The 26,279-nt window shown below is 43.3% G+C and overlaps 1 protein-coding gene across 1 annotated transcript; it reads left to right on the forward strand.

Annotated features, from left to right (window-relative positions):
- The first annotated feature begins 3,825 nt into the window (after positions 1 to 3,825).
- Positions 3,826 to 26,038, forward strand: LOC117640274. The gene is made up of 9 exons (XM_034376634.1): positions 3,826 to 3,891; positions 13,637 to 14,997; positions 17,738 to 17,848; positions 18,437 to 18,607; positions 18,742 to 18,927; positions 21,756 to 21,881; positions 22,657 to 22,833; positions 24,104 to 24,382; positions 26,019 to 26,038. Exons 2-8 carry the CDS (start codon positions 13,648 to 13,650, stop codon positions 24,302 to 24,304), a joined length of 2,322 nt encoding a protein of 773 aa, XP_034232525.1. The 5' UTR covers positions 3,826 to 3,891; positions 13,637 to 13,647; the 3' UTR covers positions 24,305 to 24,382; positions 26,019 to 26,038.
- The last annotated feature ends 241 nt before the right edge of the window (positions 26,039 to 26,279 follow it).

Raw genomic sequence — 26,279 nt, forward strand, 5'->3', positions numbered from 1 at the left:
CCTCCGGCAGACAATGCTTGTCCATCATCAGTTATTTCTGAACTGTTGCATGCTGGGGGCCCCCAGTCCCCCTTCATTCTAGATAGAGGTGCTTCATCTACAAATTACACGATCTTGACCCTTGTAACTTTTCAACTTGTCGTGAGCCCCCCAGACCCCCCTTTCATCCAGACAGGAGAGGTCTACCGACAGAAAACTCGATTTTTCGCCGTTTTTTAGGTGTTTTTCGGCTATAAAAACTGAACCACTTGAGCTAGGATGGTGAAATTTCGCGTGTGCCGAGCCAAGAACATACCTAATAACCCTGCGAAATCTCAGCCAGATCGGCCGAGCCGCTCAGGAGGAGTAGTGTACACACACAGACACACAGACAGACAGACAAAACTTTTCAACCGCACTGGAGTAACAGGCTTCGCTATCGCTCAGCCAATGAAACATCGTCGGGCATGTTATCTCCTCCAGCAGTTGTTCTTCGGGTGTCCTGCAGACGTCCAAAAATCTACATTACAAGCTGCCGTTGGCCGCCTCAGCATTAACTGATAGGCTGTGTCAATCCTAACCTCACTTTTTTTTCAATTTTAGAGGAAAGCATAGAATAACTCGCTTTAAAATGCATTTTGAGCTGTGTAAATGTATTGGAATAAAACAGCAGATGATTCGAGAAATAACTCAAGCATTTAACAGAAAAAACTACTTACATCCTTCTTTTTATACGGGTCTGTTTCGAATCACCCCAAATGCCTGTTACGCAAGAAATACGTCCCTATCTATCACTGGAGAAAGTAAAAGCAACTTATGCCACGTGATTACATTGTAAAGGGGTCACGCTTCAAGGCCCCAACGGTACTTCGATGGTGATTCATACCTGGGGAGCCTCAGACAGAAACTTCCTAGAACTCAAAATAAAAGATTTGCCTGTTTGCCGAAATTTCGGTGTACCCTTTATTTCAGACGCCCTCCAATACTATACCTGAGCACCGATCACATCCGCTTCGATTGTTCAAGGACCCTGTACTTGAGGCGAAAGAGGGGCCATACTCAGATTTTCCTCTGCTCCCTCCACTTAAATTAAGGCCAGGGACAGGTGAAAAAATGAAGAAGTTTGGTGAAATTGAATGAAATGAGTTCTGGGTGGAAAATGATCCTTTGGACCTTCCTCTTTCAGGATCTGTCGGGACTTCGACTATCCGGGACCTGGAAGTGCTTAAAATACATCTTTTCGCACACTCCTGCATTTACGACACTTTAGTAAAATTGTCCGTTTTGCCATCAAGGGGGGAAGGGGGGGGTCTAGCGAAAATCTTGCCATTTTCAAAATGAACCCCACTGTCATAATTTGTTGGGAATATGAAATCATACTTCAAAGAGACTAAGATTTGATTTTTGAAGGCATATGCTAGGTCTTGAACCCAGTCGAATTGTCTTTTTTGGACTGTTTTGGCTTTATTTAGCCGTATCTTGAACAATCCTCTTGCGCATACTATTTTGACGTAAAAGGCTTATCTTCACATTTTGCACTTCTTCGATTCATTTTAAAAAGATTCCAGCATGCCTAGTTCAAAATTTCCATTATGTTAGTAATCACATGCTTTTTTCATCTAAGAAGTCACTAAAACTTGTCTATTTTGTACATTGTTGATATCAACAATAATTAATTTAAGTGAAATGCATGCTTTAGAAGCTTGCCAATGATAATGTAATGGACATTTTCAGTTGTGCATGCTGGGATCTTTTAAAAATGAATCGAAGAAGTGAAAAATATCCAGGTCAACTTTTTACGACAAAATAGTATGCGCAAGGAGATTTTTTTGGCTGAAAATCCATTAAAATCTGTCACCAAACTTTAAACGCCCTTTTCTCCGAAGACATTTTTTTAACATTTGAATGGTCCTGTGCGCATACAGTTTGAAGTGTCGTCAATGATATTTTTTCCACTGACTCAGTAGGTTATTGCGAGGAAACGCAAGTGACAGTTTTTGTACCCAGAAGTATGGTTTTGGATATCGGTTTTTACAAAAAAAGGGAAAATCTTTGGTTTTTGAAAAATATCAAAATTGAAAAGTTGGTATTTTGCTATCAGTGCCGGAAACTAAAATCTGTCACTTGCGTTTGTTCTTTGGACTTAGACGAACAAAAAAATATGTCGGTCAGGTCAATAACCCAAAATGGGAAACGCACAGGAATTTTTTAACAAACACTTAAAAAATTATAAAAAAGCCTGTATCTCAGGAACCGCTTGATATTATGGGATGGGATTTTGGGTGAAATAGTTTATCATCAAGAGTAAGATTTTGACAGAAAATAAGAAGTTTTGGACCAGCAGTTTCTGAGATCATTTTTTCACCTGTCCCTGGCCTTAATAAACGCATTTGTTACGAATCGCCCCAGTTACAAATCGCCCCATACTCCCTTACCCACCGCGAAAGAATTGATGTTTTTGCTTTGAACGCAGCGCAGCGCCAGCAGCGGAATAACAATCTCTATCCAGGATGCAACGGGATGAAGCAGCGAGTGCATCGCTTGAAGGTTGTCTTCTCTGGTTGGTCACTGAAAATCGAATGCATTTTCATTCCAGGAACGTGAGTGATATCACGCTGATACGAATGTGACAAAATGTCACGTTCAGCATTATGCCCCGTTCGTTTAAATGTGAACGAGCTAATTGATGCCTGATTCACATGTAAACGAATGGGACACAATGCTCAAAGGATTGTGACATTTTGTCACATTCGTTTCAACGTGGCGTCACGTTCCTGGAATAAGAGATGGGTGGGACAAAAAGTCACGCCGGAAAACTGCGTGACAGGAAAGCACGCCGAAAAACGGCGTGCCTGCCTTTCCTGGCGCGAGTGTACCAGGGATTGGTGGTCACTATATCTTAAAGTCATGCCAAAAAAAAAAACGGCAAAACGCTGAAGTAAAACGTACTCTGAAAACGTTACAAACTATTTTAGGCCTAACAAAGAAAAGCAAATACTTTGTAATTTACGAACTATATCTTCGCAGACAGGATGCTTTTTGGACGAGACATCACAGTTTTTTGTACACACAAACTTTTCGTACGCATCTGTACAAAATTTTGTACAATTTTGTACCAAAATGGCGTAGAATGTGCAGTTTTTCGTACGAAAATTGTACGAAAATTTCGTACACACAAAAAACTAAGATGTCTCGTACAAAATTGTACATATCATTTAGAGCGTGCCCCTGAAACGGCACAAAGTCACGCCAGTGGTTTTCCAGTGTTTGGTTTCCAGAATTGGAGCAGTTCAGATGCACGTCGCTACCTCACTCCGTGTACCAGTTGTCCAGCGATTTGAGGCCTCTGTCGTTTGGCCCAACGAACCGTCACGGCGCTAATAGCTCACGCGCCGCACGAAAGGTTAAAATGTGGACCGCGGTAAAAGATCAGCACCGCCAACAATGCTCTTCCGCGTGGCTCAAGGGCACACGCAGCGCGTCCGTCACGGACACACGGGGCAATGCACTGAAAAGAGCCGAAAAGTGACTAGAGCGATTGCTTCAGAACGTGTTTTTGCAGTGTTCGAAAGTGATGACGCTGCAAATGAAAGTGTGGGACAGTCCCACACTTGATCCAGGAAACGGAAAAAGGGAATAATTCGACTTACACCGTACGGCCAGCCTAGCCCTAAGAACGCCTAAAAATAGCCTGTTATCGATATGCAGTTCACCTACGGTGTTTGAGACTCCCTGTCCTTAAATTTTGCAGTGCATTCCGATAAGACCATGACGGACCCCAAAAAGTGATTAGAATTTTTCTTATCAGGCTCGCACTGCAATGGCTTTGACTAGACTAGCACCAGATGAGCGGCCACCGTCCTCAGTGTCGAAAGCAGTTGGTTTAAGTGTCGCTTTCAAACGTCTCCAGCTGTAAGTATGCATCCAATTCTATTCGATCACGCCCTCTCCGTGTGAAAATATGCAGTCTGGTTTGGAACAGGGTTGGAACAGAACTTTAGTTCTACTTTCAAAGCGTAGTGTGGTAGAACCGAACAGTTCAATGTTCACTGGGAATCCGGGAATGAGACGTCACGTTCGCTTGAACGTGAATCACGTCACGTTCGTTTGAATACTGCGTCCCACTCGTTCGGATGCGAATCGGCTGTTCTCGAGCCTAGAGGAGGCCGCATTCACGTTCAAACGAATGTGACATAGTTGGGCGAGACGAATGGGCATGGAATAAACTTGTAAGCTTAAATCAGCAGGAGGTCTCGACCATCATTTTAGTCCTGCGGCCACCCCATAGGCCCGTCGTTCCACGAGGGTCTTACCACATCTCCGACACGAAAAATTTAACTACAAATTTGGACAAAAATCATACTTGAGGTGAACGCATAGGTTCCGACACATTGTGATTGCTTTGAAAGTGTAGTTTTATTGACGAGTGATGTATAAGAACTTGAAATTTTGTCAAACATTAATAGCATTTTACTGTTATATGTTTAGAATCGCTGAGCTCGTTGCCAACCTTTGCACCAAACATTCTTATAAAAAGCTGTTACCACTTAAAATTTGAAATAGCTATTTTGTGTCTGTGGGTATGGTAAAGTAGACTCGAATTTGCAGTTTTCGTCTTAGAAAGTTGCGGAACCTTTAGAAATGCGTTATTTTAAGTGTTTGACACGATAAAGTCCGGAAAACAGCGATACGGCGACTTTCGATTTTCGGTTAAAAAGTTGCGTTTTTAGTAGGGACTTGGGCGATGGCGGGGTTAGGGGACGGCATGTTGACGCGGCGGCGCTGCCATCTAGCGGTCGGTCGCGGTACTACGTCGGAAGGACTTCCACTGTGTATAGCTGTCAAATTGACCCGGCGTGCTCGGCGTAGTACTTCCCTTGAAAATGTCTCTATTACAAGTGCGCTCACTCAAAGACGTCTATAATATATTTAAAAGATCTGAGAAGGAGGTAATTGAGCTCTTGCTACAAGAGGGTCTACTTCAGACTTTAAATCGCTGCCCAAAGTGCCGAACGAAGAGGACACTCAACAAAAACAAAGAGTACAAAGGTATTTTCGAATCTAAATCTATAAATTATTATTAACTGAATCAAATATTAATGTGATTGTCCTCTCGGCAGGTGGGTATGCTTATTACTGTAAAAAGTGCAAAAAGTTCAAGAGCCTAACTGACGGCACTTTCTTTGAGACGACGAAGATAGATTTTGAAGCCTTCTTTGTATTGCTGTGGCTGTGGTGTTCACATGCCAGTGTTAAAGTTACGATCAACCTCATAGGTTATACTAAAGTTACTGTGGTACAGTACTATCGGTACTTCAGGGACATATGCTCCTGGAAGCTTTTGACTAGTGAAGAACAAACCCTAGGAGGAGAGGGGTATACAGTGCAGATTGACGAAAGTGTGGTGGCAAAGCGGAAGTATAATCTGGGTAAGAGGGTCAAGACAACGTGGGTATTGGGGATGATTGACACTCAAACTAAGGAAAGTGTCATCCTGTATGTTCAGAAGAGAGATAAGGCAACCCTCATACCTGCGATTAAACGGCATGTCAAACCAGGAACCATGATATGGACCGATTGCTGGAAAGCATACGACAGCCTATCAAAGGAAGGTTACCTTCATGACACAGTGAACCATAGCAAGAATTTTAAGAGTGCCACAGGGGTGTGCACAAATCGAATCGAAGGCCACTGGAACTGCTTGAAGAAGTATTGCCGAACAAAGAACGTCATGAATAGCAAATTATTTTTTTTTGAGTACGTGGATGAGTTCATGTGGTCGCAAAAGTATGGACTGGATGTCCATTCTAAATGGACCATCATGATTACCCAGATAAAAGAAAAGTATCCTTGCTAAGGTTGATTTATTGTTTTTGTGAATGTTCTAGAGTTCTTAGAGACACGTTTACTTTGTTGTTTAGTTCAAAGTTTATTTTGTGATCCATAGAAGGGTAACTATTAGGGAAAGAATAAATTAGACCTCAATGAAATCACCCTTCTATTTAATAGCTAAACATACCCCTCTAAGTTATGACATACTGATGCTGTCCTGGCCTTGGCTCGCCGTTCAATGATGCAATACAGCCCAAGTACATATCATAGGCCCAGGAATTGTTCCGCCGTTGGTAGCCGGACTCTGGGTCGTTCCAGTAGTCGAACAATTTGATCAGTTTGTCGATCCGGTTGGGGCACTTGAGCCGGGTGCGAAAGAAACGGAGCGCGGCCGACATGTTGCTCCCGTTTTGGTAGCAGAAGGACGCGATCAAGATCCGTTCCCTGTAGTGGAGGTCACTCCAGAATGCCCTTCGATACTGGACTTTCATTGGGCCCCAATTGTAGGGATCCCCCAGATCCTACAGGACCTCCTTCCAGGCAAGATACAGCGGGCACTTCGGCATGTTGACAGCAGTACAGTGGCAGTCCTCCCGACGTAGTACCGCGACCGACCGCTAGATGGCAGCGCCGCCGCGTCAACAAGCCGTCGCCTAACCCCGCCATCGCCTAAGTCCCTACTAAAAACGCAACTTTTTAACCGAAAATCGAAAGTCGCCGTATCGCTGTTTTCCGGACTTAATCGTGTCAAGCACTTAAAATAACGCATTTCTAAAGGTTCCACAACTTTCTAGGACGAAAACTGCAAATTCCAGTCTACTTTACTATAACCGTGTATTTCATTGCATAGTAATAATCAAAGTCCAATTAAGAAGATGAAGATAGCATAGTTGAATAAAAATCGTGTTTTTCCTAATATTGCATGTTGACACAGTAGCTCAATGGCGGCATCGAACGAGCGTCCACCGCGCACCGGGTTGAAGCAAAGGAACATAATAGCACATGACATGTTAAGAGCAGTTGTTTGAATCCTTAAATGTTTCAATTATTATTTTTTATAAATGGACAATGGTTTTGGAAAGTACTTATAGTAAACTTTTGATGCGCGGGGCATGAAAATGTGTCATGACATAGAACAGTACGAATCAACAAACTAATAACATATCAAATCCTAAAACATCGGCTCGACTAATAAGGCAAGCCTTGAGCTAGTATTCAAACTAACGTGACACGATTCACGTTTAAACGAACGTGACGTCACATTCCCAGATTCGCCACCAGATAAACCACACACTAAATGTTTTAGAATTTTGTCCGTGCCACTTGCACGATTTTGTGCATGCGGGGAATTTGCATAACATTATGCGTGAAAATGCATAAATTTATCCAAATCACGCACAATTTTATGCATGACGGCACACAAGTTTAAATTTATGCATCACCACGTACAAAATTGTATACATAAACATTTAGTGTGCAGCCGGGGGCGGGCAGGAGGGGTCATTAGAAAGCTCGCGGGAGAGCTGCTCGTTCCGGAGCCACTCCCTGGACTAAAGTAGGAGGTAGCAACACGGCACTTTTGAGCGCTCCGTGCGGTAGTGAGGCCCGGCCCCCCACGACCGCCCCAGCCGGTGCCGGCCTGTTGTGAGCCTAGCTAACCTTTCAGAAACACACTGTTTTTGTACGTTATTTGGTGGCAATAGTCAGTCTCGTTTGTAGTCAGTTCCCTCGTTCACACTAAATGTTTAGGTAGAATTTTATACGTGCAACATGCACGATTTTGTGCATACGTGAAATTTGCATAATATCATGCGTAAAGATGCATAAATTTATGCAAATTCACGCACAATTTTGTGCACGACGGCACACAAGTTTAAAATTATGCATCAGCACGTACAAAATTGTACATAAACATTTAGTGTGTTCATTTTATTATCTATCGATCAAGCACAGAAGATATTTTCTTTGTGCCAAAATCGCAAAGAATTTTTGCTTAAGTGAAACGTCAACGGGGCGCCGCGGCCAGTTGCAGCGGCTCGCATCAGCAAAAATTCTCTGCGATTTTGGCACAAAGAAAATATCTTCTGTGCTTGATCGAAAGATAACGAAAGGAACGAGAGAACTGACTACAAACGAGACCGACTTGCCACCTAATAACGAACAAAGACAGTGTTTTTCTGAGAGGTTAGCTATGCTCACAACAGGCCGGCACCGGTTGAGGCGGTGGTGGGGGGCCGGGCCTCGCTAGCGCACGGAGCGCTCAAAAAAACCTTGTCGACTTGGCGTGGAATGACTAGGATAGTGTCGTCAAAATGGCAATATTCGTCTTCTCTGCGTCGAAGACAACGCAGAAAAATGAGGTCAAATGTCCACCGCAGCTGCGTTACTTTTGGGGCACCGCAGATAGTTTCACCACGGATTTTTGGGTTGGAAGTACCTCATTTTGAATACTATCAGTGGAGATACCGAGCCAGGGAGCGCACCGCCCACCTCGAGCCCAGGGAGCCCCTCCCGAAGGAAGAGCTCTCGGGCGTGATTCCGTGCGTAGGGGGTCATTTCAGGTCATTGGGGTCTTGCGCCTGAACTCAGGTTGATCGGGTAGCTTGTGCAATTCAAATTTGTTTTACTAAACGAGGACCACACTGCAAAAAAACCACAGTAAATCCCGTTAATTTTTTTGCCGGGATTTACTGTAAGGGAGCATGGGGCGATTTGTAACAGGGGCGATTCGTAACACATGTCCTAATTTCCCATACGGGGGGTTCCGAATACGAATATGAATGTGAACTTTTCTCCGCCTAGGCGACTTGTTTGATTTGCAATCGACTCCGTAGGGTGCAGTGCTGTGGCATGGCCGCTGTTTTTGTCTCTATTTTGTGATACCACGAACACAGGTAAAACTTGAATATCTGACTTTCAGGACTTTCCGTCTGTGGCCCTGAGTAACCAATCCCTCTTCACGCAACTTTTGGTTTACATAGTATCGTCCTTTACGAATGTAATCCAACTGTGGATTCTGTCATAACCTAACTTGGTTATTATTTGGGGCGGTTTGTGAAAGCCTATACCCACTGGGGTGATTCGTAACAAGGAGCATGGGGCGATTTGTAACAAGAGGTGCGAGAGAGGTGATTGGTTCCTGGACTGAATATTCCTCTCCTGAGCCATTCCAATTGATGTTTCTCATCTAAACATAGCAACTAATGTTTGTTTCATGTTTTTTTTTTCAGCCATGGTTCGTAATTATCAAAAAAAAACAAATCGTGTAAGGACAAACCCCTGCAAAGTCCAAAGAGGACTTCAGTTAATCAATCTTGGCTACAGTGTCAGAGCGGCTGCCAAGGAATGCAGCGTAAATTATGGCCTATTGTTTCGAATGCACAAGAAAAGCAAAACAAATGAAAATGCAGAAAATCAAGATCTTCCAGTGTTGCAGCCTCCAGGTGGAAAGACTATTTTCTCAGTGGACCAAGAAGAATCTATAGCGGCATACTGCATGGACATGGCTTTGATTGGCTATGGTCTGTCAACATCAATGGTTCGGGAGCTAGCATATGAAACTGCTGAGTTAAACCAAATCAGTGTGCCACCAAAATGGAAAACTGATTGACTAGCTGGGATTGACTGGTTCCATGGTAAGTTTTATTTTTCCTCTTTCACACAATGTTTTACTTTTCTTGTTTATTTATTTGCCACTATTTTTTATATGTTATGTTTGCAGGGTTCATGAAGAGACACCCGCAATTATCTATTCGAACACCAGAAGCTTGTAGTCTGCAACGAGCAGCAGCGTTCAACAGACACAATGTCAATACCTTCTATGACAAGCTCGAAGATTGTCTGAAACGACATCCACGCTTTGCTGATGGCTCCAGAGTCGGAAACCTTGATGAAACTTCAAACAACACAGTGCAAAACACTCGGAAGGTTGTCTGTCCCAAGGGTGTGAAACAAGTGCACAAAATCAAGTCAGCTGAACGAGGAGTCTCTGTTACAACGTGCTGCATAGTGACTGCTTATGGCTCAATCATTCCCCCAGTTATGCTGTTTCCTAGGAAAAAATTTGTGAGCTCTATGTTGATAAACGCCTATCCAGGGACTCTGGGCCTTGCCAATGAAAATGGCTATATGACCAAAAGTACTTTTGTGTCTGTTCTAAATCATGTAATTAAGCACACTTGTGCAACTAAGGATAATCCTTTTCTTCTCTTAGTAGATAATGTTGAAACTCACCTTAGTGTTGAGGCATTGAATGTTGCCAAGGATAATGGGATAACAATTCTGACATTCCCTCCCCACTGCACACATCGACTGCAGCCCCTTGATGTGTCACTTTTTGGACCGTTCAAGACTCAATATGATGCTTCTGTGAATGCATGGCTGATCAATAATCCAGGACAGCAAGTGACAATATACCACATTGCTGGTTTTGTTAGAACTGCTTTGCTAAGGGCAGGAACAGTGGAAAACATAACAGCTGGATTTTCAAGAACTGGAATTATTCCATTTGATCGCAACATATTTACTGATGATAACTTTTTTATGTCCACGGTAACTGAGAAGCCCAACCCTGAAAGTACGATTGAAGTTCTTGCCATTGTTCCTGTAAGTGAGTCTGCAGCAGGCTTAAGCAATGACGCTGAAACACTTGAAGAAGGAAGTAGTATCCCCTCCACTGTAAGTGTGACACGAGCAGACAACAGTAGCAGCTTGTCAACTGAGAAGAAGTCTAAGTCCAGGAAAACTGTACGCAAAAGGAAATTGACTGCAACTGAAACGCCTCCCCTAAACAATGAAGCTGAAGTTCCGACTACTGTCCCCACTGTCATCACTGAAAAAAAATCAAAGTCAAAGAGAAGATGTAAAGGGAGACTTGTGACCACTGTAACTGAAACACCTAACACCACCAATGAAGCTGAAGCTTCCACTGCATTTCCCACCAATAAACCTACAGCAGCAAGCTTGTCTAGTGCCAGTAAAATTATTGAGCCTGAACTAACCATTACCAGTGTGTCTTCCCCAAGTGAAAGTCAACCGCAAGCAGGGAGCAGTGGCCAATCAGCATTCATCACTCCAAGGCAGTTCAAGGGTTTGCCCAAGGCAAAAGAAAGTGAGCCTAAACGCAAACAAAGAAGGAAGGGCAAGTGTTTCATCCCAACAAACACACCAGAAAAAGAAGAAGTGGAGGCAAGACAGAGAGAACGGGATGAACAGGAACGACAGAAAGAAGAAAACAGACAGAAGAGGGCAGAAAAAAGAGGCTAGCAGAAGCAAGCAAAGCAAAGAAGGATAAAGTAAAAAAAGTTTTGGACTTCAGTGATGAAAGTTGTGTTGATGATGATTTAATGTCAATACCTGCTGCACCTGTTAAATCTAAATCCAGATCAAAATCAAAATCGAAGTCCAAATCTAAATCCAAATCTACATTGCCTGTTCTTGATTCCTGTCCCATGGAAGGCGATCATGTTTTAGTGTTAATGACTGTCCCTGAAAATAAATACTTTGCGGGGAAAATAATCAAAGATGTTGATGATAATGGAGATTTAGGAATCTCTTATCTTCGCTTGTCACGTAAAGCCAAAAATAGATTTACAATGCCGGCTAAACCTGATTTGAAAGTTGTGAACAGAAGTGACATCAAGGCAATTCTGCCTCATCCTGCTTCTCACCCTGGATTAACTAAACGGCAGCAGACCCATTATAGTTTTGATTTCGATTTTAGTGATTATAAACTAGGTTGAATCACAATATTATTTTTCTAATGTACTAAATGTGATCTAAGATTTTTTTGTGATTTAATTAAGACTGTATACTTAAAGTAAGCATTATTATTGTGAGGATTTTCAGTCCAAAAGAGACTTTGTGTTTTTATTAATTATTGATCTTTTGATCGATGGGTTGTTTATTATTTAATGTATTTTAATCAAAGACCTGTGATATTTTATTTTTTTGTTCAATGGTCTGTGATAAGTAATTGTGCAAACTTTTCTAATAATTCTGTATCAGTCTACCAAAATAAACACATCTCACTTCTTAAGCCTTGAGTCATGAAAGAATTATTGAACATTTTACCCCAGACATACAAAGCATTATTTCCTCACAAAATCTAATTTTAATTACTTGAAGTAAAAAAAAATATTGGTATCAACAAATGAAAACTGGTTTCTCTTTTCCTGGAAGAAATCATTGCCTGTTTGATAGTTTCCTGACTCTTTTTCTAGTCAGTTCACTACTTGTTACGAATCGCCCCATGGCTGTTACGATTCGCCCCGAGCCGGGGTGATTCGTAACAGATGCAAGGGTTTGAAATTCACTGTACCATTGCTATTTAACAGACCTAAGAGTGTGTCTGGTCATTTTTTAAGCTAGATAAAGGGTTGAGCTATCAATCGGGCCATATCTGAGTCAAATTGTGCCAAAAATACGTCCGTAAAACCCAAATTCCAAAATCTGTTACAAATCGCCCCATGCTCCCTTAGTTCAGGACACAGTAATTACTGTGCCTGGTTACAGCATTTACTGTACCTGGTACAGGATATTCCGTACTCCACTCCTGTGGTAACAGTAAATCCCGTACAAAGTTCAGTAGATCCTGTAAAAAAGTACTGTAAATCCTGAACTCTGAACTACAGTGACAGCTGTACTAATCACTACAGGATTTGCTGTGATTTTTTCCCACAGTGCATGTCCTCACGTGAATAAGTCAATCTAACTTTATTTTTTCTAGGTTTTGTTAGGTGCTTAAGTGTCGTTTTGTAAGTTCCGTCATGGTCACAAACACCTAAAAGACAACATTGCCATGCTGTAGTATATGGCAACCACATCAAAAGAAACCTCGCTATTTAACTCTCTTCCATGACTTATTCTTCACAAAATTACGGAAGGTGACTTTTGTAGCATCACTTGGTGCACCCGAAACAGCCTATGGAAAAATGTCCACCGTGTGACCACGTTATTTATGCTGCTTTCACAACTGACGGTTCACTGGGATTACTTTTCGTTTGAGAACCTCGCGACCGCTTCAAATCGAAAGAACATCGAAAACACTACTAGAAGCCCGTGGCCGCAGGGCCTGGGGCAGTCAAACAACGCTTCCAGCCCGTCAGAATTGTTCAAAACGGGTAGGGTGTAAATTCCGTTTCAGGCCATAGCTCCTCTATCTGAGGGACAAAGGTACCAAAACCTTTGCTAAAAATCGCTATTTCGGACATGCTTGAAAAGACACCGTTAACTGTTTTTACCTATCTTGTAACCCAGCCGGGTCAGGAGACTTAACACTTCGCTTTGTTAATTCTGTCATCTGTAAATGATCCACGAAGCGGAAGAAGGGGTTAAGTCGAGTTGATTCAGTGACCTCTTATCAGTCTTTCATGTAAACATGAGCGAAAATTTGGTCCAAAAATAAGTGTGGTGAGACACGTCCCATCCTCTTGCATTTATTTTTAGTTGACATTCCTCACCTGTTCTTCCACCTGCAAGGTTTAGGCCTTGCAAAAGGGAACGGATTCAACTCGACTTACCCCCTTCTTCCGCTTCCTGGATCAAATTACGTCATAATTTCTGTAAATTCCGTCGTATTTCATAGGGGGGTGAAAACGAAAGTCAATTTGTATCGTTGCCACGCTCAGAGGGGTACTGTGGGGTGCCATGTATGCCATCTAGACCAAAGTTCGACTAAAAAGTTGTACTCTTTTAAAAAAATTTGCTTCAGCCAAAATGACCGCCTTCGCACGGAATCACCCAACCCTCTTATGGCCCTCCTTTCCTGTTCAGAAACGTGTGCCAGCTTGCTTGACTTTTATTACCTCTCGGTGTCTTTTTGCAGTGACCCAAAATATGGCGACTCCAAAGCCTGCAGACCAGGGCACTGGCGTCGAAACTTCTCATATTTTGAATATCGTCACTATCAACTTAAATAAGATGGGTGCAATCAAGAAGAAAGATGACCGGCAGAAATCTTGTGGCTACCTAGAAGAGTACCTCAGAAAACAACGTGTCGATATTGCTCTGCTCCAGGAAGTGTCTGAGGCCTGGCGTCGATATGATTTCAGAGAGTACAATAAGGCAACAAAATCATCAATGCGAGAAAATTACCTCATGACTCTAACTCGAAGAGGTATACTGAATGTATCCAAGCCACGAGTGCTGATTGATATTTCGCAATGCTACGCTCGAGTTCTAGCAACGACTGTTACATTCAATGACGAACTCTTTACCGTGTACAACGTGCATGTTATGAAGGCGGACGTTGGGGCACAAAAACTGTTTGATGCGCTGTCCCAGAAGACGAAAGCTGGGGATAAAGTAATCGTCGGAGGAGATTTCAATTCAGTCGATCGAGAAGAGGACAGATTCTGGCCCATGGGCACAACTCCTAAAGTTACAAAGGGCAGTGATCTCCTTCACGACATTTACCCGCGAGGTTCCCAATCCATGTTTACGTTTCAGAATGCCAGACTAGACAGACTGTACGTGAGCTCCTGTCTTGTGGGAAGACTGGCTAGTCCCCAGACATTAACAGATTACACGACTACTCACAAGGGTGTCATGTTCACTATTGCACAGAATCCTTTACCTTGCGGTTCGTGTGATGCTGTGATTAATAGTGGGGAGTCTGTCAAACGATGCATAAAGTGCTTTAAAAATTGTCATGTGACTTGCGGCAAATTGTCGGAGATAGGAATTGGTCGCTGCAAAATAGTCGTGTATAGATGTGCAGTGTGTGAAGAGCCAAACAAAATTAAGGAACATGACACCCAAACCAGAGAAGCTTTGAAGAAAGCATTACAAACCACGTGCCCCGTCTGTGGCAATCAAGTTAAGGAGAACTCCGCTGGCCAAGTGAAATGCTCTGATAGCTGCAAGCGTTCCTTTCATAGGATCTGTGTTAAAGAGAACGAAGCAACTGATAATCAGCGATCTACATGGTGGTGCCGGCGTAATGATTGCGTGACGATTCTGAATATTGTCGAACTAATTGATGAACAACAAGCAGAACCACACAAACTATCTGAGGGACAGGCCTCACACCAGAAGACTAGACAGGTGCAAAATATTTTCGAAGAGAACGATACACCTCCAGTAGGTGATCGCTCGAAAACCCCTGTTGAAGCGACCGAATTGCCCATTGAAAGAAAATTCGATTCAGTGGCAGACACAATTTCAAGGAAGGATAGTACAACCACGGTAAGTGCACCACACATCAAAGGGCAAAAATGTATTGTGAAAAGACAGGACTTCACATCGACCTCCTCCGAATACAGCAAAGTTTGGTGCGCATGTTGGCTTTCTAGAAAAAAAATTTCAGTCAAAATTTCACATTATGTAAAATAATTTATTGACAATTTCGCCAATTTTCCCCTTTTTTTCGTAACTTTCTGGACATTGAAGAATTTTGCACCACCCCGCTCAAGACCCGGAAGATATCCAAAATACCCAAAATCAGCGGGTGGAAACTCCCTTGGCGCGGCTGAAACCATGTCCCGGGTGGCTCACCACTGCCCGGTCGGCCGCCCGGCGGCCGGGAATGGGCTGCGCCGGCCACTTTTGTTGCTTGGAAATCAATGAAAACTTTGACTTTTCGAAAAAGCGACCATGCTAGTATCCAGTTCAAGAACCAACGAATCGTGTCCATTCATTAGTTTTCACCTACGGGCACAGGTTCACACAGGAAGTGCCAGAAATGAAGTCAGTCGGTGACGCGCTCTCCAGCGCGCTGTGGCCACAAAACCACAAAACATAAAGCGCAGTCATAATGATAAAAAGATCTTTTTACCTCTTTTCCCCGTTATGGCTGCGCTTTATGTTTCGTGATTTCGAACTGACGACCCATCGTACGCCCCGGCAAATTTCTCGCAGATTCCGAATATGTGCTTGGATTTGTTCTACGATGAAGGATGGCCGAGATCTGAGCGGATTAAGGACGTAAGGGTGGCGGTCCATTTCGAGAAGGCTTTTCCGAATAAGCGTTGGCCCCGTCAGGCGTCGCCAGACTGCAGCCAGGTCAGGCAGGGCCACGCCAACACTAGCACAATAGCTTTTATTGCCCCCCGACCGGGGAGGGGCAACGGCACCTCGCCTCCGGAGCTGGGCTCCGATGAGCAGCCGAGCAGTTTTGCTTGTCCGGCCAATCGGCTGGAATTTTTCTAAGTCCGTGTTCATAGTAAAATGACAATTTTTGACAACGCTACCAAAATGCTTGTCACGAAACGGTTCACATTTCAGTGAAGGTGTGAAATGCAGTTTGTCCTGCTTCGTCAAAATGATCGCTCGAATTCAAATTTTGCATGAATAGATCCAGAATTTTGTCCCGCGTGCATTGGTCATCGTTGCAAACATGTCAAGCGACGCGTTAGAAATTTGACTCTCTGGACTAGGCCAGGTAGTCGCCCCCTATCTATTGTGTCGAGGGCCTCATTCACTGCCGGCGGCTCGTCGCATCGAAGCGAGGATGGTGACAGGAGGATTTATTGCCCCTCAACCCCAAACAGAAATTTTTTGAACGGCCCGTTTTTCAGCGTCCAATCGGACAGAAATGGTCTCCTCGCAAAATCGCGGTTCCAATGATACTTTGAAAAATAGTCCTGCGACAATTTTGACCGAAGCTTCGACCTTCCGTTTTGCAAAAGTTGGAGATGGCTCCGCACTGGCTGCAGTCCGGTCCCAGACGGCGCGCGGTGGCAAGGGTCTGGGGCTCGCATTGTTCCCCGGCGAGGGCCTCGCCCGGCTACCTGCAGCGGGGGCTGCTTCGGAAACAACTAGGCGCGAGAGAGACAAGACATCGCTTGTCTCTCTCTTCTGTTGAAGGTCCTGCAAATCTAGCTCACTTTCGGAAAACTCTCCTGGATAAACCGTTTGTTCTAGCGACTCGGAACTTTTTGCAATCAATAGAGGAAGGTCCTGGCCGTGTGGTAAAGGTTTTTCAACCTTCTCACTCGTGCACTTTTGTCGCTGCGCACTTTTGAAAAATGGCCTTTTTCAAGGCGTTCCAGGAGCTTTCCCTTGAACCCGATCGCCGTGAAAATTCTTCACAACATACCTACGACCTTCATTAACCTGGCTGCAAAATTATATTGAGCTTCTTCCATTGGTTTTCCCGGGAGACTTTTCCGAAAAAGGCTAAAAACGCTAAATTTTCGAACTTGTAAGCATCGCCACGCTTAAACTATGCGTCGCAGGGAAAAACCGCTCGGCAGGATTAAAGAACACACCCAGCACTTTCAAATGCCAAAAAATTTTTTTTGCCACCCGTACGCCCTTAAGTAGACTATGCACAATATGGCCGCAGCGTGCTGGAGAGCGCGTCACCGACCGACCTCATTTCAGTCACTTTCTGTTTGAACCCGTTTGCACCTGTGTCCGTAGGTGAAAACTAATGAATGGACACGATTCGTTGGTTCTTGAACTGGGTACTAGCATGGTCGCTTTATCGAAAAGTCAAATTTTTCATTGATTTGCAAGCAATAGAAGTGGCCGGCGCAGCCCTTTCCCGGGCGGCTGACCGGGCCGTGGCGAGCCGCCCGGGTCATGGTTTCAGCCGCGCCAAGGGAGTTTCCACCCGCTGCCAAAATCAAAAAGAAGGAAACGAAAATTGGCCACAGCTCACTAAGTCGATAAATTCACTTTCGCCCTCAAATTTCGTCCCGAGACCTCTACATGAGGACCTAACATGCCCACCAAGTTTTCTCACAATCGGGAAGGTTAAAGTAAGGACAGGTGTATCTTTAAATTTGCTCAAAACTAGTAAGCATGGTGCGTGTCTACAAGATATCCAGGTAGACGATAATCTGCACTGTGCTTGGAAGGTATGGTTCACGTGCATTAACTGCTCATGAGTGAATAGAAAAATAGGCAAAGAGGCTGAAGATGTCTCTCTCCGTTACACCACCTTTCCACGTACGTAAGTATGAAGGTTTTTATGTTCCAGCCTACCTCTTCCATTGATACTTCTTACGACTCCGAAGTTGCCTTTGCTTCTAGCGCTCAACACGCTGGAAAGAAACTGCTAAATATGCAGGACTCGCCAAGTAGTTACTGGGTGAGTATGTAAGGCCACACAGTTCCATGCAATCCTAAGGGAGAGTAGGGGTTCTCGCGTCACTTTTTATAATTAAGTTCAAAGGGGTCTGATTCTACCTTGTGATGAATAAGTGTGGTCAGAAACCTTCATTGGTACTAAATCTACGTTAACTTGCTCACTTGCTGTTTTTTAGGAGTATTCTCCTTTTCCGAGCATTTCTGCTTTAGACATGAGCCACCCTTTGTTGATGGGGACTGTAAAATGAAACACAATACAGTCCAAATATCAATAAAGCCCGTGAAATCCACACATTAAAAAATTTGATTCGATTTTGAACTGGCAAGAACCCATTTTAGGCATTGAAGTACATATGGCAATGCCTTGATACACGTAAGTTAGCCGCACTACAATGTGTATGGTGTATGGCCAAGTGTCGTCCACAGCATTTTGACCCTCTTCCAAAATAGTTTAGACCAGTGCGGTAAATTTCATTTCAAGCTGTGAAATCGGGCCGCATAGTCACACTGTCTATTGACACTCGTAGAAAAAAGATCGCAAAGACGCCGGGTGTCGCCAAAACGCTTAGACCACTGCATCTGGTGCCAGGAAACGGACGTCCCATACGCCTCGGCCAAACTTCCGCCATGGTCGGGCGGCCAGTGCAATTGCGTGAAGACGTCTTGTTCGACGATGCTCTGCGGATGCCGAAAATCTGGCATTGGCTGCTCGCCCTTGTGTCACTGCCGTGGAGTAACGTGCTTCAACCCGGATTCAAAGGTCTGTTGGACGAGATAAGGAATAACATTAATAATCCTTGAGTAGTTTTTGCAAATGCTCGAACCTGAGGCATGCTATGTGCACACCTGAGTTTGTAGAGTACGTGTGTGAAGCTTATCGTGTTTCGCCCCCAGCCAACCACTGAGGCCTTGCGTCTCTTCGGATCCCTGCCTAAAATTGAACCGCTGCCGTCGCTTGGACAATGCAGATGTGTCGCCACGTCGTGCTCAACTATGCAGTGCGGATGCCGCAAATCCGGAAGAAGTTGCTCAGGGTCGTGCCACTGCCGCGGCGTGGCTTGCTACAATCCAGCCACGGCGGTAGGTAGTTCCTGTAAAACAACCCTAGCAAAAGGGGGCGCTGCACACTGTGGCAAAAAGCTACGGAAAATTCTGTAAACAGCTTGTGGTAATTCTCCGTAGCACCCTTGTCAATACTGTGATATTCGAGACTTGGACAAAGTTACACGGTTTTGACTGTTGAAACACCCCTCTCGCGGGCGCCATTGTTGGCTGCCAGGGGCTCCCGGCGAGCACCCTGCCCCAGCCAGACGGCTCTGTACTCTTGCCCTGAGAGGACGCTCTCGCCTTGTGCCCTACCAATAAAGCCACGCTACCACCAGAACCGACTCATTCTTTCTGAGAGTCAGGAATATCACAATACTCTCCGTAGGCTTTAACAGTATTCTCCGTAGGACCGTACGGTCTTCTCCGTAGGACCTCTCTGTGTTCTCCGTAGGACCCAGTCTTCCAGGTCCTGCGGAGAAGACTGTGCGGTTTTCCGGAGAATACTGAACTGTACGGCCCTACGGAGAATATTGATAAGAGGGCTTCGGCAAGGGGGTATTCACTCCTAAAAGTGGTCGACATACTAATACCTTTTGAAAAGTATTACATGAATTACATCCTATTACAGCTCATCTGTCAATTACGTGTATTACCTCACTATTACGGCTATTACAGACCTATTACAATACTATTACAGCAATTACAGACGATTACATCGAATACAAACGACGATTACAGACCTATTTGAGTGCTATGAAAGCAATTACTGACTATTACATCAAATACAGTCATTACATAAATTACACAGTATTACACACCAATTACAGCTATTACACAACAATTACAGCTAATACATAACAATTACAGCTATTTCATAACAATTACCGTCACAACAACGCCCTTTTCTGACATTTTAAACGATTTATGTATTACTATTACCACCTATTACACATCAATTACACTCCTATTACACCTATTACGGGGCCATTACAGGTAATACACCATATTACAGCAATTACACAGATATTACCTATTACAGCAACTATTACAGGGCTATTACATACCCTTCGACCGACTAATACCTGAGTGAATACCCCCTTGGGCTTCGGAGAATCCTGGCAAAAAAAAACAGAATTTTCCGCACTTTTTTGCCACAGTGCAGAGAGCGCCCATGGACGCTAGCGGCTTGCTCTAGCGACAGGGCAGGAGAACTGGACAGAGGAAGAACTGAACCCCCCACATGGTAGGGTCAGTTGGGGTAATAATGGGACAATTTGAATAATAAGCGATATTAAGGTTTCCACAAGTCCGCAATGGCGAAATGCAGTGTGTGTAATGCACTCTCAGACAGACTTTTGACTTTTAGCACATGGTATTGACATTTTGTCGATGTCGATACTACCTGTAGTTTTTTGTGCAACAGTAAAATGTACTTTTGACTTTTGTTCCGTGTTATCTGCATTTTTGTTACGACTTATTGACAAAAAATGATACCTGCATAATTTTAGGCAGTACATTGTTCGTATCTAAGAATAAAATACTAAGTACTGACGATAAAGTCAATAAGAGGCTGAGAGTGTGCATTTACATTATAGGGAACTCTGTTCCACTCCATTTGGCGTTAAAATAAGATCAAATGGTCATTTAATTTTCCAGTTGTATTAAAAATATGATAATTCGGACTTGTAAGTTTAGGGTAAGAATGGGACACGGTAGGGTGAAAATGGGTCAGGGGCTTAGCAGTGGTAAATCAGGCCTCAGACACCACTTTCTAAAATGCGATCCGTCTCAACACGAGGGACAATAAATGTCATCACATGCCAAAGGTTCGCATGAAAAATGAAAAAATATTGCCCTTTAAAAGTACTTGGGTGCAATATGACCTTTTGCGACTATTTCTTAGTTTCAAAGCCCACTTACTTTTGCAATATCCATCCAAACCCACAGCATGTGTTGACATTTTTTGTTTGTCTTGTCGAGACGAACCTATTTCTGTAAAAAATGTCTATTCGAACAATTTCGAAAATTAACTGCCCCAAGGCCACAATTTACCATGGGCAGTCATTGTCGTGCCGTATGAAAAATGGAATGAACATTTGAACATTTTGAACAAAACATGTCATTGTTGGACTTTTGAAAATGCCCAAACTCTTTAAGATTAGACAGTATCCCATTCGTTCGTTTGAAGAGGCTAGTTTGTGGCTGATTCACATCCAAACGAATGTGGCACAAAACTCGAAGGAACGTGACAATTGTCACATTCGTTTCCACGTGATGTAATGGTCCTGGATTGAGTGTGTGCCCTCATAATATCGTAGAATGACTTCGATTTTCTCTGACCAAAATGAGGTCCTCAAAGCCTCAACGCGTGGACCAAGTTGATGCAAAAGCATAGCCCAAGATGGTCTTGGTCTACATTTGGATTGACAGCGTATTCAAAAGCGTCGAATCGAAAACAGAAGTGACATACACTCAGTTAACTGTGTGCAAGGTGCACTATCTAGACTCAACCGGCAGGTAGACAGCAATTATAGTATTTCTGCCTGGAATGCTCTGAGAGTGTTCACTCTAAATGTCTTTCGGAGAAATTTCACATAACACGAAGGAAATGGCGCAAGCATAATACGAAGGTGGTTTTTCTCCATAAGTATTACGAAGGTTCGTCTTTGTATTTTGCAGCACTGCAAATTCTCACTTGAGAATTTTAAAAAGATTCGTAGTACCAAGAAATATTGCTTCGTATTATGCTCGCGCCGAATTCACTGTAACATTCGAGTAACATAAGCTCAAATTTCATTGGAAGACATTTTGAGTGTACCAGGGTTCTTTACTGCGATGAAAAGCTCCCTTTGATCTTCCAGGAAACGTTCGAAGAAACCACTTCTTTAGAAGCCTCCCGCGATCGCTACACTCCGTTTACCACTGACATTGACCATGGAGCTAAGAAAAAGTTGTCAGACGCGTCGGATTTCTATGACAGTGACGAGGTGAGTGCAATGAAAGAAACCAACCGAAGTGTTTGCCTCAGCTGTTGGCAATTCTGGAAAGGGGAGAAACTGGCTGACATTTCTACATGTCAAGGAGTGCTCACTTGTTGCATTTACGCGATAATTTTGTATTGCTGACTGCACTCTCATTCCAGGAACTTGACATCACGTTAAAACGAACGTGACAAAATGTATCGTTCAGTTGAGCATTGTGTCACGTTCTTTTGAATGTGAACAAGCTGATTTTTGGCCAATTCACACCCAAACGAATGTGACACAACGCTTAAACGAACGTGACATTTTGTCACGTTCGTTTCAACGTGACGTTCCTGGAATGAGAGTGTGAAGCTGCAGCTGCCCTTTTTTAATACAATCTTCTTATTGCTCAAAATTGTACGAGACTTTACGACATTAGAAATATCAATGTATAGTTTTGAATCGAGAGAAGGAACTATAGAAATTGTTTCTTCTCTCGGATGTCCGTTCTAGCAGGGCCTGAAGTGAAGAACAAGAACTAAGACCAGAAGCAGGACAAGAAATCAGTCTTTTTCGGGGGTTTTGACAGGTTTAAATCACATTCTTTCGTGAAATTAAGTTTTAATTTTTGGATTGAGAATAAACACTTGTCATCGATAGATAGGCGTTACTTGACAACAGTTTACAGCTTATGTTCTTCTTCGTGTTCTTCAGTTCAGGCTTTGCTAGAAGTGTCCATTCTACTTGAATACCAATACAACCTCAGGACAGACCTTACTCCGACTATTTCTGGTGCCAGGAAACGGACACACCGTACGCGTCGGCTAAACTTCCGCCTCCGCCATGGTCGGGGGGCCAGTGCAATTGCGTGAAGACGTCGTGTTCGACGATGCACTGCGGATGCCGAAAATCTGGCATTGGCTGCTCGCCCTTGTGTCACTGCCGTGGAGTAACCTGTCGTAACCCGGATACTAAGGTCTGTTTGCACGAGATGAGTAGCAAATTTAGAAATCCTCCGATGGTGTGATGCAAATAATCTGGCCACTTTTTCTTCCCTCCCCCCTCTTTGAGACCTGAATAGTGGATAACCTTACCTATTCCATGTTTTCAAGATGGGGCGTAGTATATTAACAAGGCAACCCTAACCTCCAAAATTGGTAACTGGGTTCAGCCGTCAACTGTACCGTAGAACGGGGTAATGTGAGACAAATTTCGAGGTTTTCTGTGAATTTCCCTCTTTCAATTTCAATTTGAGGTACTGAGGTGTTCATCACTTGTTTATTGACCCTTTGGCTACACTCCCACCAAATTTCAGATTTTTAGGTGCAGTAGGGACCTTTCAATAACCCTCGGAATACCGTCCCTTATTTCCCTGCAATGTGGGGTAATATGAGACATAAGAAAGAAATGTTAAATAAGTATGCAGAATTAAATCATTCAGGCGGGTTTGGAGCTTTTTAAGTTCTTTTCATTCATTTTAAAGATGATTGGAAACTATAATGGAGACGATATACAATCTGGAGGGGAGAAAAATGGGTGTCACTAAAGAGAGCTGAAAAATGTATAAGAAGTCATGAGTTGTGCCTGTCACATGAAAATACTAAACGAAGAGCATAGATGCCGGTCAGATGGTAAAACAAATACGCGTTAAAATCATTATTACTTGAAATTATTAACAGTGGAGTATGTTTGGCCTCATGTTTCAGGCGAAAAGAGGTGTCTCTATTTTCCCTGCAAGTTACCAAATTGTATTCCATCTGGAACAGGCAGCCCGGGAGTAGACATAACGGAACCAAATTTTGTCCTGATTATGTTGACATAATTGCCTACAGATTTAAACATCGTTCGGACGACAACCCGAGTTCTAACCGAGGTTTCTGGGGAGGTTTTTATTAACTTCATAAAACTTGTTAGAATTTAGAGGTTTTTCCTTTGGTTCTAAATAATCCTGGCGAGTCTCTGATAGCCGTCGTGCGTTTCCTGTGAGCTGCCACGGCCTCCTAGATCACGAAAAAAAAAAAACTCACGGTGGTCTTACAACCGCTAGAGCAACACGACAAAAACCGAAAAAAGTGCGCTTTGTCTCGATTTTCCTTCATGTCTCATATTACCCCGTTCTCCGGTTATCTTAAAGAAGTATGCCTATTTCCATAGAACAGCTTGTTTGCTATTTGCGCAGCCAAACTTTTTGCAGCCGCCTGTCTTTCGTGGCGCTTTATGTAGCTTTGCGTTTGTTTTACCCCCAGCCAACCCCCGAGGCCTTGCGTCTCTTCGGATCCCTGCCTAAAATTGAACCGCTGCCGTCGCTTGGACAATGCAGATGTGTCGCCACGTCGTGCTCAACTATGCAGTGCGGATGCCGCAAATCCGGCAGAAGTTGCTCAGGGTCGTGCCACTGCCGCGGCGTGGCTTGCTACAATCCAGCCACGGCGGGAAGCAGGGGATAACTCAGTTTTCATCATTTTTCAGGAGACACAAAATACTGTTTCGAGGGTGAACTTATCAGATGAATGATGCAATTGCATTTTTTAGGCACGAAGTAGCCTTATAGTATACCCAGGATTCAGCCGGCCCGAGATTCAATTTGTGTGGCCCTTTATGCATTTCGGAAATTTTCTTTACGATTTTAATGAGACTTTGCAGACTTGTAGAACTTTGAATGCTGATTCTCATGCTGAAATCTGGTTAAGAAGCTAACGGCCAATTTTGAGAAATTTGCTGTCAAAATCGCCGTTTCCTTGGCAAAACTCGACTCGTCAAAGGAAAAAAAAAAGGGAGTGGGGGGAGCCCGAGCCGGGGCGGACCAATAGCCGAGCTTCTTTTTGGGTCTGTACAGCTTACTCCAAAAGCTGAAATAGCACGTTCGAAGTGAAAAATTTCTTTGACTGCACAACAATAGAATTGGTGTCGGTTCGAACGCAGTTTTTCGGGTAGAACTATCCAATAATACTTCTTGATCGGAGTGTTTTTGGACATGCGCAGTAGGTTTGCAACCTGTTTAACAGTTTAACCAACTGTAGCAATTGAAATCTGTATTAATTTTGCTCTCTTTCTTGTTTTTTCTTTGTTTCCTGCTTATGAAAATTCGTATAAAACAAATTTTCAATTTTTATGTGATAACTTTCTAAAAAAATATTCACAAAAAATTAGCAAAACCAAGGTTCTTTTTTTCTGACATAAAGTTTCTCAAATATTACTTTTTTTTCTGTCAATAAAACAATTTTGTTGTTGTTGTGATTCAGTTACACTGCAAACTTAACTGTCTACTTAGTACACACTTACAAACGCGTGCTTGCAAGTACACACTTACAAATGCATGCTTCGCCAAGTACACACTTACAAATGCATGCTTGCAAGTATAGACACTTACAAACGCACGCTTGACGCCGTATAACTCCATGCGTCAAGCATGCGTTTGTAAGTGTCTACTTGCAAGCATGCATTTGTAAGTGTGTACTTGGCGAAGCATGCGTTTGTAAGTGTGTACTTGCAAGCACGCATTTGTAAGTGTGTACTTAGTAGACAGTTAGGTTTGCAGTGTAGCACTAGGACCACTTCGCTCCACCTCGCGACTTGCAGTGCTCATGTTCCTCGAACAAGACTCACCCGCGTTTCGAAACCATCCCTCCCGAGTTTATGAAGTTTGTCAAACCAACCGTCGTGGTGTTGATACGTTGTGAGGGAGAACTGTTACACAGAATTGAAGAAAACATGACTAGAGAACCATAGCCTTTTGAAACAAGCCAAACAATTCAACGTCAGCAACAATGGAGGGGCAGTTTTAATGCGCGACTGCTGGTGCTTTCAGCTTCGCGATTTTCGCAAGGGCGCAGACGCCGAGAAACTAGTTGCCAACCCGTGAAAATTAATTTACTGCCTTCTTTCTGCTAAGAACATTTTAATAATTATGGACTAAAGATGTTCCATTGTCAGAACACTGCGAAATACATTAGCATTGGAATTTTTTGAATTTACCAGCATTTTGATTTCTATTTATTGTCAAGTTTTAATTTCGACGGATGGCACATCGACCGCATTGGTACTACTGCCATTGGTAGTCCCCTGAGCCACAACTTCACAACACCACTTCTTTTCTTTCTCCACAGTCTTACACAGTAATCAAATTGACTTCGTGACTCCTAGGATTTCTTGAAATCGTATTTTTTTTTTTCAAGAAAGCCTAAGAAATAACTCTGAAAATTTTCAAAAGTGTAGTATCACTCTGTGGACGGTTTCTGTGATTTAAATCTTTACGTTGGAATGGACTACAGAACCATGTTTACTTGGTTCTCCCAAACAAGACGGAATTTGGAGACAATTCAAGTGGAGCTGAGGTCTGCGTAGAGTCTGTACTTCTGTGGTACATTTTTGGAGTTACCTCTTTTTTTCCAACTAGTGATGGGGAGTTAAGTTTAGTTGATT

The sequence above is a fragment of the Thrips palmi genome, unplaced genomic scaffold (assembly GCF_012932325.1).
Source record: "Thrips palmi isolate BJ-2018 unplaced genomic scaffold, TpBJ-2018v1 HiC_scaffold_12, whole genome shotgun sequence".
Classification (NCBI taxonomy): Eukaryota; Metazoa; Arthropoda; class Insecta; order Thysanoptera; family Thripidae; genus Thrips; species Thrips palmi.